The 12,372-nt window shown below is 62.7% G+C and overlaps 3 protein-coding genes across 4 annotated transcripts; 1 reads left to right on the forward strand and 2 right to left on the reverse strand.

Annotated features, from left to right (window-relative positions):
* Positions 1–244: 244 nt before the first annotated feature.
* On the reverse strand, positions 245–2,809 carry PRDX5 (peroxiredoxin 5). The gene is made up of 6 exons (XM_075545520.1): positions 2,573–2,809; positions 1,253–1,387; positions 845–976; positions 726–764; positions 581–642; positions 245–498 (listed from the first exon to the last, which is right to left on the reverse strand). The coding sequence occupies exons 1-6, from the start codon at positions 2,750–2,752 to the stop codon at positions 393–395; spliced, it is 654 nt and encodes a 217-aa protein (XP_075401635.1). The 5' UTR covers positions 2,753–2,809; the 3' UTR covers positions 245–392.
* Positions 2,810–2,985: 176 nt separating this feature from the next.
* On the forward strand, positions 2,986–4,206 carry TRMT112 (tRNA methyltransferase activator subunit 11-2). The gene is made up of 4 exons (XM_075545521.1): positions 2,986–3,447; positions 3,535–3,636; positions 3,759–3,848; positions 3,921–4,206. Exons 1-4 carry the CDS (start codon positions 3,289–3,291, stop codon positions 4,026–4,028), a joined length of 459 nt encoding a protein of 152 aa, XP_075401636.1. The 5' UTR covers positions 2,986–3,288; the 3' UTR covers positions 4,029–4,206.
* On the reverse strand, positions 4,155–11,557 carry ESRRA (estrogen related receptor alpha). Of its 2 annotated transcripts, XM_075545519.1 has the most exons (7): positions 11,338–11,557; positions 9,708–10,044; positions 6,527–6,643; positions 6,287–6,415; positions 5,878–6,045; positions 5,516–5,785; positions 4,155–5,200 (listed from the first exon to the last, which is right to left on the reverse strand). In XM_075545519.1, the coding sequence occupies exons 2-7, from the start codon at positions 10,030–10,032 to the stop codon at positions 4,941–4,943; spliced, it is 1,269 nt and encodes a 422-aa protein (XP_075401634.1). In that variant the 5' UTR covers positions 10,033–10,044; positions 11,338–11,557; the 3' UTR covers positions 4,155–4,940. The 2 variants fall into 2 exon arrangements, with proteins under 2 accessions (XP_075401634.1, XP_075401633.1); XM_075545518.1 differs by lacking the exon at positions 11,338–11,557 and having other exon boundaries at positions 9,708–10,065.
* Between the last annotated feature and the right edge of the window lie 815 nt (positions 11,558–12,372).

A 12,372-nucleotide genomic window follows, 5' to 3' on the forward strand; every position in this document is an offset into this window, starting at 1 on the left:
TGGGCATCCTTCCTGCCACTCACGTCCCAAGGTGCTAGGGGCTCCTTCTCTGCACCCAGCAGCTTCCTTTGCACTTCCAGCCCACAGCTGGTCCTCGGCTTCCAGAGGAGTCCTCCCTAACACCGCCTGCAGGAAGCCTCCCACCTACCCACTGTCCGCACATGTCTCAGGTCAGGATCTTCGTCCATCTGGGTCATGAGGACTGGCCCCCATGAAGCAGCAATTCAGAAACCAGGAGCCCACCGTGAATCAGATGTGTTTTATTGCAGAAATTTGGCCAAGGTTCCAATTGGGTGGCCTGGCTCAGGGGCAGCCAGGCCTGCTGCCCAGGGCTGGGCAGGTGAGACAAGGAAAGGGTAGTGGGAGTGTGGAGTGCGTCTGGGCCCAGGGCCTCAGAGCTGCGAGAGGATATTGGGGGCCAGACTACAGGTGAGGCCTGTGCCATCTGGCTCCACATTCAGGGCCTTCACTACGCCGTCCTCGATCACCATGGAGAACCTACCGGAAAGGGGTAGAGGGCCAGCCAGTCAGTCTGGGCCTGGACCAGGAGGAGCCCTACCCAAGACCTTCTCTCTTGTACCTCTTGAGCCTTCGGTTCCCAAAGAGTGGCACCAAGGAGTCATCTAAGAGCAGATCTGTTTCCTGGGCGGAGAAAAGTGTCAGAAACTCCTAGGCCCCCAGCCCTGTCCCTCTAAGTCCCCACTCCCACCGTAGGGGCCACTTACCTTCCCAAAGGCCCCAGTGGGGTCTGCCAGGAGCCGAACCTGGTGGGATAAAGAGACAGAAAGGATCGCCAGGGAGCCCACCCACATGGCCCCTGTTCCTAGCAGGACCGACATCTCACCTTGCCTTCTGCATGGTGGGCTTTCCCCCATTCGCTGGTCACAAAGACATCGTTGACGGTCAGACAAGCCACCACCTGGGCTCCCTTTGCCTTCAGAGCCCCAGCCTGCTCCACAAACCCTGGAAGGTGAGTCTGGGGAAGGAGAACAAGGGATCAGCTGTGGGGGATGGGGGCGGAGGGAGACTGCACCTGCTCTAGCTCCTTGAGAATTATGGGTTTTTTGATTTAGGGCCCAAGTAGTTACTTTGGTAGCCTCTACACAGGCTTTCTGACTGCTTATCTTCACTGACAAGGGCAATCTTAACTGCTGTATAATCTACATACTTTGGTTGCAAGCTGCCTTGGGGGCTTTACAAGGACCAGGGGAACTAAGCAATCAAAACCTCGCCCTGTCCCACAGGGCCTCACCTTGGAACAGCCAGGGGTGAAGGCTCCAGGAACTCCGAAGAGGACACCCTTCTTGCCCTTGTACAGCTCGGCCAGGCTCACCTTGTTCCCAGGCTTCTCTTCAAGCACCATCACCGCAGGAAGGGCATCGCCCACCTAGAGGGGAGGGCTGGGAGGTGAGGGCTGGGAGCCCAAAGCCCCGGGAGGCAGGGAAGCAGGGCCTGGTGGCCAGAAAGGCTAGTCCTGTCCAGAGGTCCCTCCCAGTTGCCTTCTCCCTTCCCCCCACTCTCCTTGTTACCCCACATCCTCCAGGCCCTGGGCTGCCTGCCCTTTTTGCTGGCAACACCAGAGGGAAAGGCCTCCCAGGTGTTGCAAGGGTTGCATAAATGAGCTGTGGCTTCTGGGAAAGGAGTGGGCTCAGTGGGCAGCAGGAGGAGGGGCAGGAGCCTGATGGGAGCGGATTTTAGCCCCCTACCCACCCCAAGAAAAGGGACGGGTGGCAGAAGAAGTCGGGAGGATGCAGGAAGGAATCCTGCAGGGTCTATGGGAAGGCAGGGAGGCAAGGACATAGAGGAGCTCTTGAAGGAGGCCAGAGGTTGGGAGCGGGATAAAGTAGAGGCAGAGGGGTCTCAGGAGGTGGGGGTCTGGGGAGGGCGGGGGGCGAGAAACGAGGTAGGGGTGGTGCGAACCTAAAGGAGGGGTGGCTGGGCAGGAACCGGGAAAAGAGCCTGAGCAGGAGGGGGGGGGGATCACAGAATGCGCAAGGCAAAATGCCCGTGGAAGAGCCACAGGGCACCCTGGTGGGGCGGCGCCCAAAATAGGCAGCTGCAAACCAGAAGGTCTGGGGTCCCAACCTGCCAGTAGCTGCGCGGGAGCAGGGGTGGGGGTGGGGTCGGGGATTAGGATTCTGCTCCCGTTGGGGTTGACAGTCTTGGTAACCCTCATGGGGCAGTTCTACTCCATCCTGGGTGGGATGAAGGGCGATGCTCTGCGAGCTAACAGCGCGGGGGAGGATTCGGTGGGGAAGGAGCGGAGGATGGGGAGGCTGGGCGTTCCAAGAAAGATGCTTCTAGAATGTGCATTCTAGGCGGATCGTGGAGCTGGCTCTAGACGCGGGGAAGGAGATTGGGGCCCCAAGCCCCCAAATACGCAGAGAACAGGGTGCGGGCGGACAGCGGGGTCTAGCAGAAAGAATGAAGAGTCAATGGCGCAAGGGGTCTCTCGGGAGGCGGGCGGGCTCCAAGGGGCAGGAGAGCGGGCGACACCCCCAGACCACGGGGCGGGGGGGGGTGTAGAACGGGCCGTGGGGAGAGGGTCGGGCGCGGCCGAGGCCGCGTTCACCTTGATCGGGGCCATGGCTGCTGCAGCTCGGTGGAATCGGCGGGCGCCGTCACACGTCCACCTTCGTCCTCCTCCTTCCGCTCGCCGTCCCGCTCTCACTGCCGCAGGCTCGAGGGCAGTCGATCCACTAGACAACACTCCCGCCCACCGGCCTACGCCCCGCAACCCCGCCAGCCCCATGCCCGGCCCTGCGGCCGCCACCGCCGCTCGTTACCCGCCGGCCCCGCGGGGGGCGGGGCGGGCCGCCGACGCGACGGGAGGCGGGGCCTCGGCTCGCCCCGCCCCCAGACCGCCGCACGCCTGCGGAATGCAGACCCAGCGTATTTGCATATGGGCGGGCCCTGACTGGACTACGGGGCGGGGCTCTGGGCCGTGCCGCAGCCTATTTGCATACGAGGGTCCCGCAGCGCTGGGCCGGGCCTCGACGACCCACGGGCCTACATTCCCGCCATTCACCGAGGGGCGAGAGCGTCAGCGACTAGCCAGGCGCCTGTGCGGGAGGAGAGCGCACGGCGCTCCCCCGCATTGCAGCCCCCTCATGTGACTTGCACCCTGGGAGCTGGAGGAAGCTGGGCCCGGCACCAACCACCTGCGCCGGGCCGCTTCCGGTGTCGGCGCGTGATGCGTTCAGGTTTTCCAGGGCCCTCTGCTCGAGCGAGCAGGAGCGCTGCCAACGAGTTCGCCACTTCCGGTCCAACGGCCATACCTGGGAGCGAATGTGGCTCCGCCCCGGAAGTGACGCCATCACCAGAACCGCCTCCTTCCGGGTCCGGTCAGCTGGCGTGCATACTAGCAACATGAAGCTGCTCACCCACAACCTGCTGAGCTCCCACGTGCGGGGCGTGGGGCCCCGCGGCTTCCCGCTGCGGCTGCAGGTACCCGCCGGGGCGCCCTGAGCCCCAGCCCTGGCGGGGTGGAGGGTCGGCATCCCGCCCCTCCTTAACTCCCGCCCCGCCCCACAGGCTTCCGAGGTCCGCGTCAACCCCGTGGAGTTCAATCCCGACTTCGTGGCGCGGATGATCCCCAAGGTGGAGTGGTCGGCGCTCCTGGAGGCGGCCGAAACCGTGAGCACCGGCTCCCCACCCGTACACCCTGCGGGGGTCTCCCCGCTCTCCCGGGGACCGAGCCCCGGCCCGAGGGGGTGAGTCTGGAAGGCTCAGAGATGATTCCGGCTTCCTCCCCGCAGTTGCATCTGACCGAGGTCCCCAGCGCGCCGGCGGAGGGATACGAGCGGGATGAAGAATTTCTGAGGAAGATGCACCACGTGCTCCTGGAGGTGAGACCGGGAGGGGCGTCCCTTGTTTCCCCGGCCCCAGGCCGCCATTGCTCAGCTCTGCCCTCCCCACAGGTGGACGTGTTGGAAGGCACCCTGCAGTGCCCGGCGTCCGGCAGGCTCTTCCCCATCAGCCGCGGGATCCCCAACATGCTGTTGAACGACGAGGAAACGGAGACTTAAGCCAGCCGGGCACCGATTCCATTCTGTGACCTTGTATTTCTGTTGTGTCCCTTGTATGTTGGCTGCCTGCCTGTCGTTTGCATCCACGACCCTCGACCCAGTGACACACGCAACACAAGATTGCCCTTGAGCTTGATAGTATATATATATTTTTCTCATTAAAGGTTCAAAACCAAAAGCGGTTTCTCTTTTGCAGCAAATATACATTAAAATAGAGTCTCTGTACAGCCAAAGGCTCTGGGCCCCGGCTTGCCTAAGTCCCTGTGCCTCCCTGGCCAAACCCAAAAATAAATATAGTGTTATTGCTTTGCAGGGCATAGAGGCAGTGCCCTCCCCACCACCCCATGGAGGCCGGGTGGGGCTGGTAGGGGGCTCTGGCCACCCCAGGGGCCCAAGGGTAGGAGCCTGCTCGGAGTTATTGCTTCATGGGGGAGGGGGGCACTAATGCCCACTGCAAATGAGAGGAGCGAAGGGGGCAGGGCCTTTGCTCTCCAAGTCCCCCTCTACTCCGAAGAGGGGGGGGGTTGGATTAAGCAGCAGCAAAAGCATCACCCAATGGGAGACTCCAGCCTCCCGCTTCCCTGCCTGAGGATCAGGCTTCTGCCCACCCTCACCCACGCACCCCCTGCAGCCCCCTATGGCTTCCGCAAAGCCCCCTATGCTCTAGGGGCACATTATGGCTTGCAAGGGGCAGCACTGTGCCCAGAGCCTGGGCATGCACCTTCCCAACTCCTGACAATCCCCAGGGAGGGGAGGGCGCAGGGCATGCTCCCGGGGGGCAGATGGCACTGCCCTGGCCCTGCCAGCAGGCTGCGGCATTGCCCAGACCCCAGCACTGCCCCCCCTCCCCACTGTGGGGCTGACCCTTGCTGGCGGGTCCTGCCAGCACCCCACCTGTGCCCACCCCCTGCCTCAGTCCATCATGGCCTCGAGCATCTCCAAGAAGAGCTTGTGCATGGGCACCTTGCCCTCCAGCTTCACCCCGTAGAAGTGGGCCAGCACCTTGCCCGCTGTCTGGCGCAGGAGCGGGAGTGTGAGCAGCAGCCTGCCCGCCCGTCGCCGCTCAGCGCCACCTCCAGGGCCCGCCCGGCCGGCCTCATACTCCAGCAGGGCCTCGTGCAGAGCCTCCCGCAGCTGCTCCACAGCCTCGGCGTCCTCGATGTGCACAGAGTCTGCAGGTGGCAGGGAGAAAGGTTGCCCGGCACCGTCTCCAGAAAGGGCTGAGCCTTCTACTCCAGGGTGACTCCTGTCTGAGCCAGGACCCAACACACAGGCCACCACCACCACCCCACCCCCAGCTCTTGTCCTCCCCACCACCTTTCCCCGTGAACACAGCTCTAGGGCTCAAAACGCCTGTGCATGTATGTAGTTCTGGCCCTGCCCTTGGCTTGCTGCGTGACCTTCAAGTCTCCCCTGAGTTTTCTCGTTCTACAAAAGGGACTCGTCCACTTCTAAGTAGAGTCCCACCAGCACCGGGTCCAACTCACCTGAGTTGGCCAGGGCCAGGGCCTTCAGCAGGACGTACTCCTCACGCTCAAGCCGCAGAGCCTGTAGCCGCCGCACCAGCTGCAGCAGGGCAGCCCCCAGCTCCCCCAAGCCAGCTGCCCGTGCCCCCTCTTCATCCAGGACCAGGTCCTCGGCGAAGGCTAGCTCATCCTGCAGGGGCAGCGAGCGCTGGGCCACCCCCAACACAAGCACCTCCATCCACACACTCTGCAGCACGGACATCTGGTCGGACAGTGACAGCGACGAGAAGCCTGAAGGGGGGGAGGGCCAGCTCGCTGAGCATGGGTACAGCGCCAGGCATGGCCCGGCCGACCCAGAGTGCCCTGACTGCCAGCCTCTTTACCTGGGATGCTCTTGGCCCAGCTGATAGTGACCACGATCTCTCGGTCGAAGAGGTCACAGAGGGTGGCCACGGCCGGCAGGTGTCCATCAGGCCCCGCCGGGTCTGGCATGGCATAGAGCTTCTCTGGTTCAACCACCAGCAAGTGAGAAACCAGGGCGTTCACAGGAGCTGCGGGGCCAGTAGGCTGACTCAACCCTCGAATTCACCAGGCCTCACTGGCCCCGGGGGGTTACCCATCGCCCTGTGGGCTTCCCTGGTCATCACTGACCGGCCGAGCTCCCAGTGTTGTCAGGACACTGGTCCAGTCCCCAGCATCAGCCAAGAACCGTATTTTCATACCCAAGTTCTTAGGGAACCGAGGGCCTCTGGCACCCCAGCCTTCTGCTCCAGGCGGCCCAGGAGCTCTTACCGGTCTTCCGGGGGCCCCCAGCAACTGCCAGGGGACCAGTGGGAAAGGGGCCCGAGAAAGGCAGCGGGTCCACCTCTGGCCGCCGCTTGTATTTCTGTCGTCCACCCCGGACACGGTCCAGACGAACACCTTGAAATCATAGGAAAGGACCGTGTCGGCAGGGCTGCCCTACAAATACCGGCCTGGCCAGCTCCCTCCTGCTTCCCAGGAACACCCCCCCCACCCCCCGCAGGTGCTCACCCTCCTTGAGCATGCCCACCCGCAGGCACTTGGTGAAGCGGCAGGCCTGGCAAGCCTTGCGTCTCCTCTTGGTAATCTCGCACTCGTTGGAAGCCGGACAGCTGTACTCGATGCTCCCTGCCAGGAAGAGGCAGTGCTCCAGTGGCAGCCTCCCCGGGCCCAGAGGACAGGAGACCCCTGACCGGCCCCGGGCAAGCGAAGGTCTGGGGACGTGGGGAGGAAAGGGAGAGCGGGAGCTGTGTCAGGGTGCGGAGCCTGCTGGGCTGGGGGCCTCTGCACCTCTGCCCCGAGCTGTGGCTCTGGGCCACTTGGCCCCATCTGTTATCCAGGGCCCTGTGCCCACCTCCGTGTTAGTCCAAATCACCCCCTCATCTTGGCCCAGCAGACGACCTACTGCCACCGATCACTTCTGACTCCTGGAAGACCTTCCACAGGTTCCTCTGCTTCTAGAACAAACACTCTACTCGCCTGGTCCTCCCCCTTTGCGGCCTCCGTGCACTTCCTGAGTGGCTTCCAGCCCAGGACCCCAGGGCTCTGTCCCTGGACCTCATCTCTATTCCTCCCCCATGCTGATGGAAAAGTCGTGGGCTCTCCCACCTCTCTCTCTCTTCTCTCTCGCCTGGGCCAAAGGAGCCCTGGCGGCACCGAGGGTTATGCGTTCAATTGTTAACCAAAGCCAGCAGTTTGAAACTACCAGAGGCTCTTCAGAGCAAGATGAGGCTTCCAACATCAGGTAGGCAGTCTTGGAACCAACAAAGACAGCTCTCCCGCTGTCCTCTAAGTCACCGTGAAGGAGAATGACCCTAGACCTGTCCTGAATTCTAGATCCAATCCAACTGCCTCTGCAATATTAGGTACGCCTAGGAAGAATCTCTAAGCCAACATGTCCCAAGTAGGACTCCTGGTCCTTCCCCAAGGCCAGTCCCTCCACCTTTCAGGTTGCTCAAACCAGAAATGGAGGCCGTGGCAGCCTCCAGGCCTCTTACAACCTGAGGCCGAGCCAGCCATAGGTCCTGGTGGGCACCACCACCTCATGTGTCCAGGCACTATCCCCTTACCACCTTAATGGGGCTCAAGGCATCAGCCCAAGGGGGCCTTTCCAACCCATGTCAGACCCTGTGCTGGCCACTAATGGCTCCCTGCCCTGGGCACCTTTCTGACTTTATCTCACAGAGACCCTGCCTCGGGGCAGGCTTGTCCCTCTGCCTTCAGCTCCTGCTGACCACTTGCTCCTTGTGTCCCTCAGGTCTTTTCAGCTGTCCCCTAGGGAGGCTCCCCTGGTCACCCTGTAAGAATGGCAGACCCCTTCGGAGGATCCTTGCTGTCCTCTACCTAGCCTGACTGTCTTCACTTCTGCTCTCAGCACCCTGGACTAGGCACCTGGGCTTACTTCTTTATTACCTATCTCTCGACTTTAGGGTCCGTGTCGAGAGAGGACCAAGGTTGTGCCTGCTGCTAGGGACAAGGCCTGGCTGGCCATAGTTGCCACTGTGGTGGGCTGCTGTCAAAGCCAGGGCTGGACTCAGGGTAAGCCCCATGCTCAGCAGAAACAGCGGGACCACTCCCCTGACTAGTTACAGACTGGACCATTGAGACCCAGCGGGTTTTAATGGGCGGGTTGTGGGGAAGGAGACCGCCAAGCCTTTCTTCCTAGCCCGTCCGTCTGCAAGCACTGCGGAAACTTGTTCAGTATCAGAGCAGCATGCAGCCCTCCAAAGGGCTGGAGTAGGACTTCAGGTCTCCAGTGTCCCCTGGCCCATCGGAGGCACTCCTGATTACTGGTGGCCCTCCCAGCCACAGTGGGTGGTCACAGGGAGCCAATGACAAAATCCACAAGACACTCTTTTACACCCCATGGGGGCTTCCACACTCAGCTCAAGACCTTTTTTCAAAGAAGCCCCTAAGAAGGCCTGGACGCAGCCAGGCACATGGGTACACACCTGTACCTCTCCCTCCGGCTGCAAGAGAATCCTTTGTACAATTCATTGTTTCCCATCTCATCTCCATGCTACAGGACAAAGCACTCCTGGGTCCCCAGCTGTGTCCCTGGGACAGTGGCCAGGGCAGCAGAGCACAGGTTTGTGAAGTGGGGGCGGCCCTCTGGAGGCTGCCACCTATGTGACCTTGGGCAAGTTCCAGCCTAACCCCATAATCGTCACATTACACGGGTGGGCTGCGGGAACCTGGGGGCGGGGCGATGCTTAGTGTATGGGGACCCCCTCCACACTCCCTGCTACCCAGAGCTGGGCTTTGAGAAGCCCTGGCCCCCAGAATGCACAGAGAGCAAGGGGTCACTGGCCGAGGAGGAAACACCTGGACCGAGATAAGTCAGCTTCTGGTCTTCAGAGGACGCACAGAGGGCTTTAGCCAAGTCAAAACTTGCTGGAAGGTCACAGTCCAGTCATTAAGTGTCGGTCCGAAGGTCAGTTATTAGTAATAAGCTGAGGCTGCAGCCTGCTGGGGTCTGGACCTCAATCAACCACCGGCCAGACCCTGCGTCCACCTTTGCCTCCCGGGGTACGACCTGAACAAAGCCATTTTGCCCCAGAAAAAAAAAAATCTCTCTGGGTCTGCAAAATACAGCGGCAACAGGGCTGATAGCTGACAACGGTTCCTGTGGAAGCTGAGGTCACTCATGGAAGTAAAAGGTCAAACACAGACCCGTTCCCAAGAAGCAGCTTCCTATTCCCACCAGTCTTTTTTGACGGTGGAAGAAATTGGGGGGTGCGGGGATGGCCGGGAGGGAGGCCTGAGAGCAGGAATTGCCTTATAACCTTATTCAAGGTAGACGCTGAAGTGATGCTGCAGTCAGCTTCCTGCCTGGTTCTGGTGCGGGTACTGCTTTGGGACATTTAAGAACAGAGTGGGTCAGGATCGAGTCGCCAGCTGTGGCCGAGGCCAAACCCAAGCGGAGGTTTTCGGAACTCCTGTGGGCTCTGAGACCTAGCCAGCATCCTCAAGGCCCTCTATGCCTGCATCCAATCCAGAGACACGTCCTGGTGGGCTTTATTCACGCTTTTCGGAGAAAGGGGATTCCGTGGGAACTCTAGCTTGCCAACCCCGAGCAGGCCCTTGGCAGCAATCCGGGGGGCTACTGCACCCTGACAGTGCACCACATGGGTGGCCCAAGGCCCAGAGGGTATAGGGCGGCAGCAGGCACAGGAGTGGAGTGGGGGCTCACCCTGGATGGTCCTCTTGAAGAAGGCTTTGCAAGCCTCACAGGACGCCACGCCATAGTGGTAGCCGGAAGCCACGTCCCCACAGACCAGGCACAGGCGTTTGGGGAGGGAGCTGAGCACCAGCTTCCCACCCCCCTGCTCGCCAGGCCCAGCCCCCTCCCCATCCTCCTCTTCCTTGTGGCCTGGGAGGCATCGGGTGGGAGCTGGCCCTGGGGCTAGGGCCACTGGGGGCTCAGGCTCGGTCTCCGAGGACCCCTTGGGGCTGTCGGGGCTGGCTGGTTCCGCCTTGATGTAGAGAGGCTCGATGCCCACCACCTGGCTGGACATGGCGCTGGTCACCTGCAGGGAGACACCCGTCATGTCCCAGGGAGGCCTGAGGATGGGGGTTGGGGAAGAAAGACACCCTGCCACTGGGTTGCCCAACCCTGGGCCCAGGGCCAGGCTACCAGGCTCAGCGAGAGGGGAGAGGGGACAGAGTCCAAGGAAGGGCTGCCTGGAGGAGGGCTCCTGGCTGTTGCCATGGAAACAAGAGTCTCCAGAGCCAGTAACTGACAGCAGGTTCACTGGGGAACTCCCTGCTAGAGTGAGCCTCTGAGGTAACCTAGGCTACCTCCAACCCCAAAGCTGGCATCCCCTCAATCTTCCTCGGCTGCTTGACAGGGCCCCCCATAGTCTATCCTCCCCTGAGTGTCTGAGTACTGGGGCACAGAGACTAGGGGACACACACACTCCTCTTCACTCACCTGGCGCTCAGGTGTCCCCACCTGCTCCCACCCTCCTTCCCCCCCCCCCCCGGGACCCTTTCCACACCCCATTGGTCACTGATGCTCACACTGTGTGTACACACCATTCCCCAGACTAAACACAGACTCACCCTGGAGCATAGACGGCTGGGCACACATTCTCACACACCCCCTACCGTGCCCCACACCTCCACCCGGGCAGACTCCACTACGGAGAAACGCACTCGAGCCCCATGCACCTGCCACTCCACCTCCCTCCTGTCCCTGCTGGCTCAACCCCCGCCGCCCTGGAGGGTGAGTCTCCACTGCCTGCACCCACACTCTCTTCACGCTGGCTGCCATAGAGCCCCCCCCCCGCCGTTCCGACACCCACCCCCTCACCCTCAAGCCCGCGCACACCTGCGGGAAGTTGCCCAAAGTTGCAGTGCCCGCAGGGGGCCTCTATCAGGTTATCAGGAAGTAAGTAAGCAGGGAGAGCAGAGCAGGAGGAAGTTCTGCCCTGCTGGTGCGATGACCTTTGACCCACAATAGTGGGTGGCCCAAGGCCCCTTCGAGCGCCCCCACGTGGTCCTCGAAACCCCTTGCCCCGCAGGGAGCCCCCCCATCTTCCAGCCCAGCCCGCCCCGGGGACTTCAGCGGCGTGAACCCTGCCCTGGGTCTGGATCCGAGGCCCAAGCCTGAGCGGGGCCGGACCCGGACACCCAGGCCGGCCCACGAGGACCCGGACCCTGGACCCTGTCCGGAACCCTGCACCCTTCCTGCCTCTCGACCAGGTCGCGGCCGTCACCCGGGGCTGGCCAGTGCCCCCGCCCCCCGTCCGCCCCCCGCCGCGCTCGCACATGGCCCGCGCCCCGCCCGCCCCCGGCGGCGCTCCCCTCCGCCCCCGGACCTGGGGCTCCGGCTGGGCGGGCGGGCAGGCATGGGGGCCAAGCGGCCCGGAGCGCCGGGGTGAGCCGGGGGCCGCGGGTGGCCCCTCCTCCGCCGCCTCCTCCGGCCGCGCCGCCCCGCCGCGCCGCGTCCCCTCACTCGGCGGCGCCGGCGGCGGCTTGTAGGACACAAAAGGACATCGCGGCCGCTTCCTACTCCGCTTCCTCCAGCTGACAGCGGGGGCGGGGCCGGCCGTGCGCATGCAAAGCAGGGGGCGGGGCCAGCACCCTATGCTAATCAGGCGAATGGGGCGGGCAGCGCCTGCGTGCGCGGACGGGGCGGGGCGGGGCCGGCAGAGCCAGTGGGTGGGCCTTTACGAAGGCTGTGCCCGGCCGCTAACGAGCCACGGAGGCGCACCGGCGGGGGCGGGGTCAGAGGAGACGCGCAGTTGCGCAGGGAATAAGACCCGAAAGGGGTTGGTCCAGGGGCGCTTTACGTAACGGGGGAGGCGGGGCGCGCCGGGGCGAGCGGCGTGGGCAAAGCCCTTCAGTGGCGGCGGCTGCGGATAAGGTGGAATATGTACATATGTAAATGAGAGGGCGGGACGAACGGGGAGGCTGCGTATCTACATATGCATGAGGAGTAAAGCCTCGCTTGCTCCAGCTAGAGTGGAAGGGGTGTCCCTTTCCCCAAGGTAACAGCACTGGGACACTAGACCCCCGACCCTGTACCCTACAAGGCTGCGCAACAAGAGGAGGGCGAAGCAGACCTAACACAGCATGCAAGAAACCCTGGATTTCGAGTCCCTGAAGACGAGGCCGCTAGGGCCCCAGACGGAGAAGGCTCAAGGTCACTGCGGTGACCGAATGAAGGTCACGGGGAGAGGCGGAGCCCCATGCGTCCTCCTCACGCGGGCAACCACGCACTGACTCACAGACCATGCATAGACTTTTATTTCTCTCGGGCTCGGATTCCACAGGGCCAGGCTTGGGTCTGGGGACCGGACAGGAACTGGGGAAGGAGTTGGGCGGCCGCTGGACTCCGTGTGGCTGTCCCC

Source organism: Tenrec ecaudatus, chromosome 4 (assembly GCF_050624435.1).
Source record: "Tenrec ecaudatus isolate mTenEca1 chromosome 4, mTenEca1.hap1, whole genome shotgun sequence".
NCBI classification, from domain to species: Eukaryota; Metazoa; Chordata; class Mammalia; order Afrosoricida; family Tenrecidae; genus Tenrec; species Tenrec ecaudatus.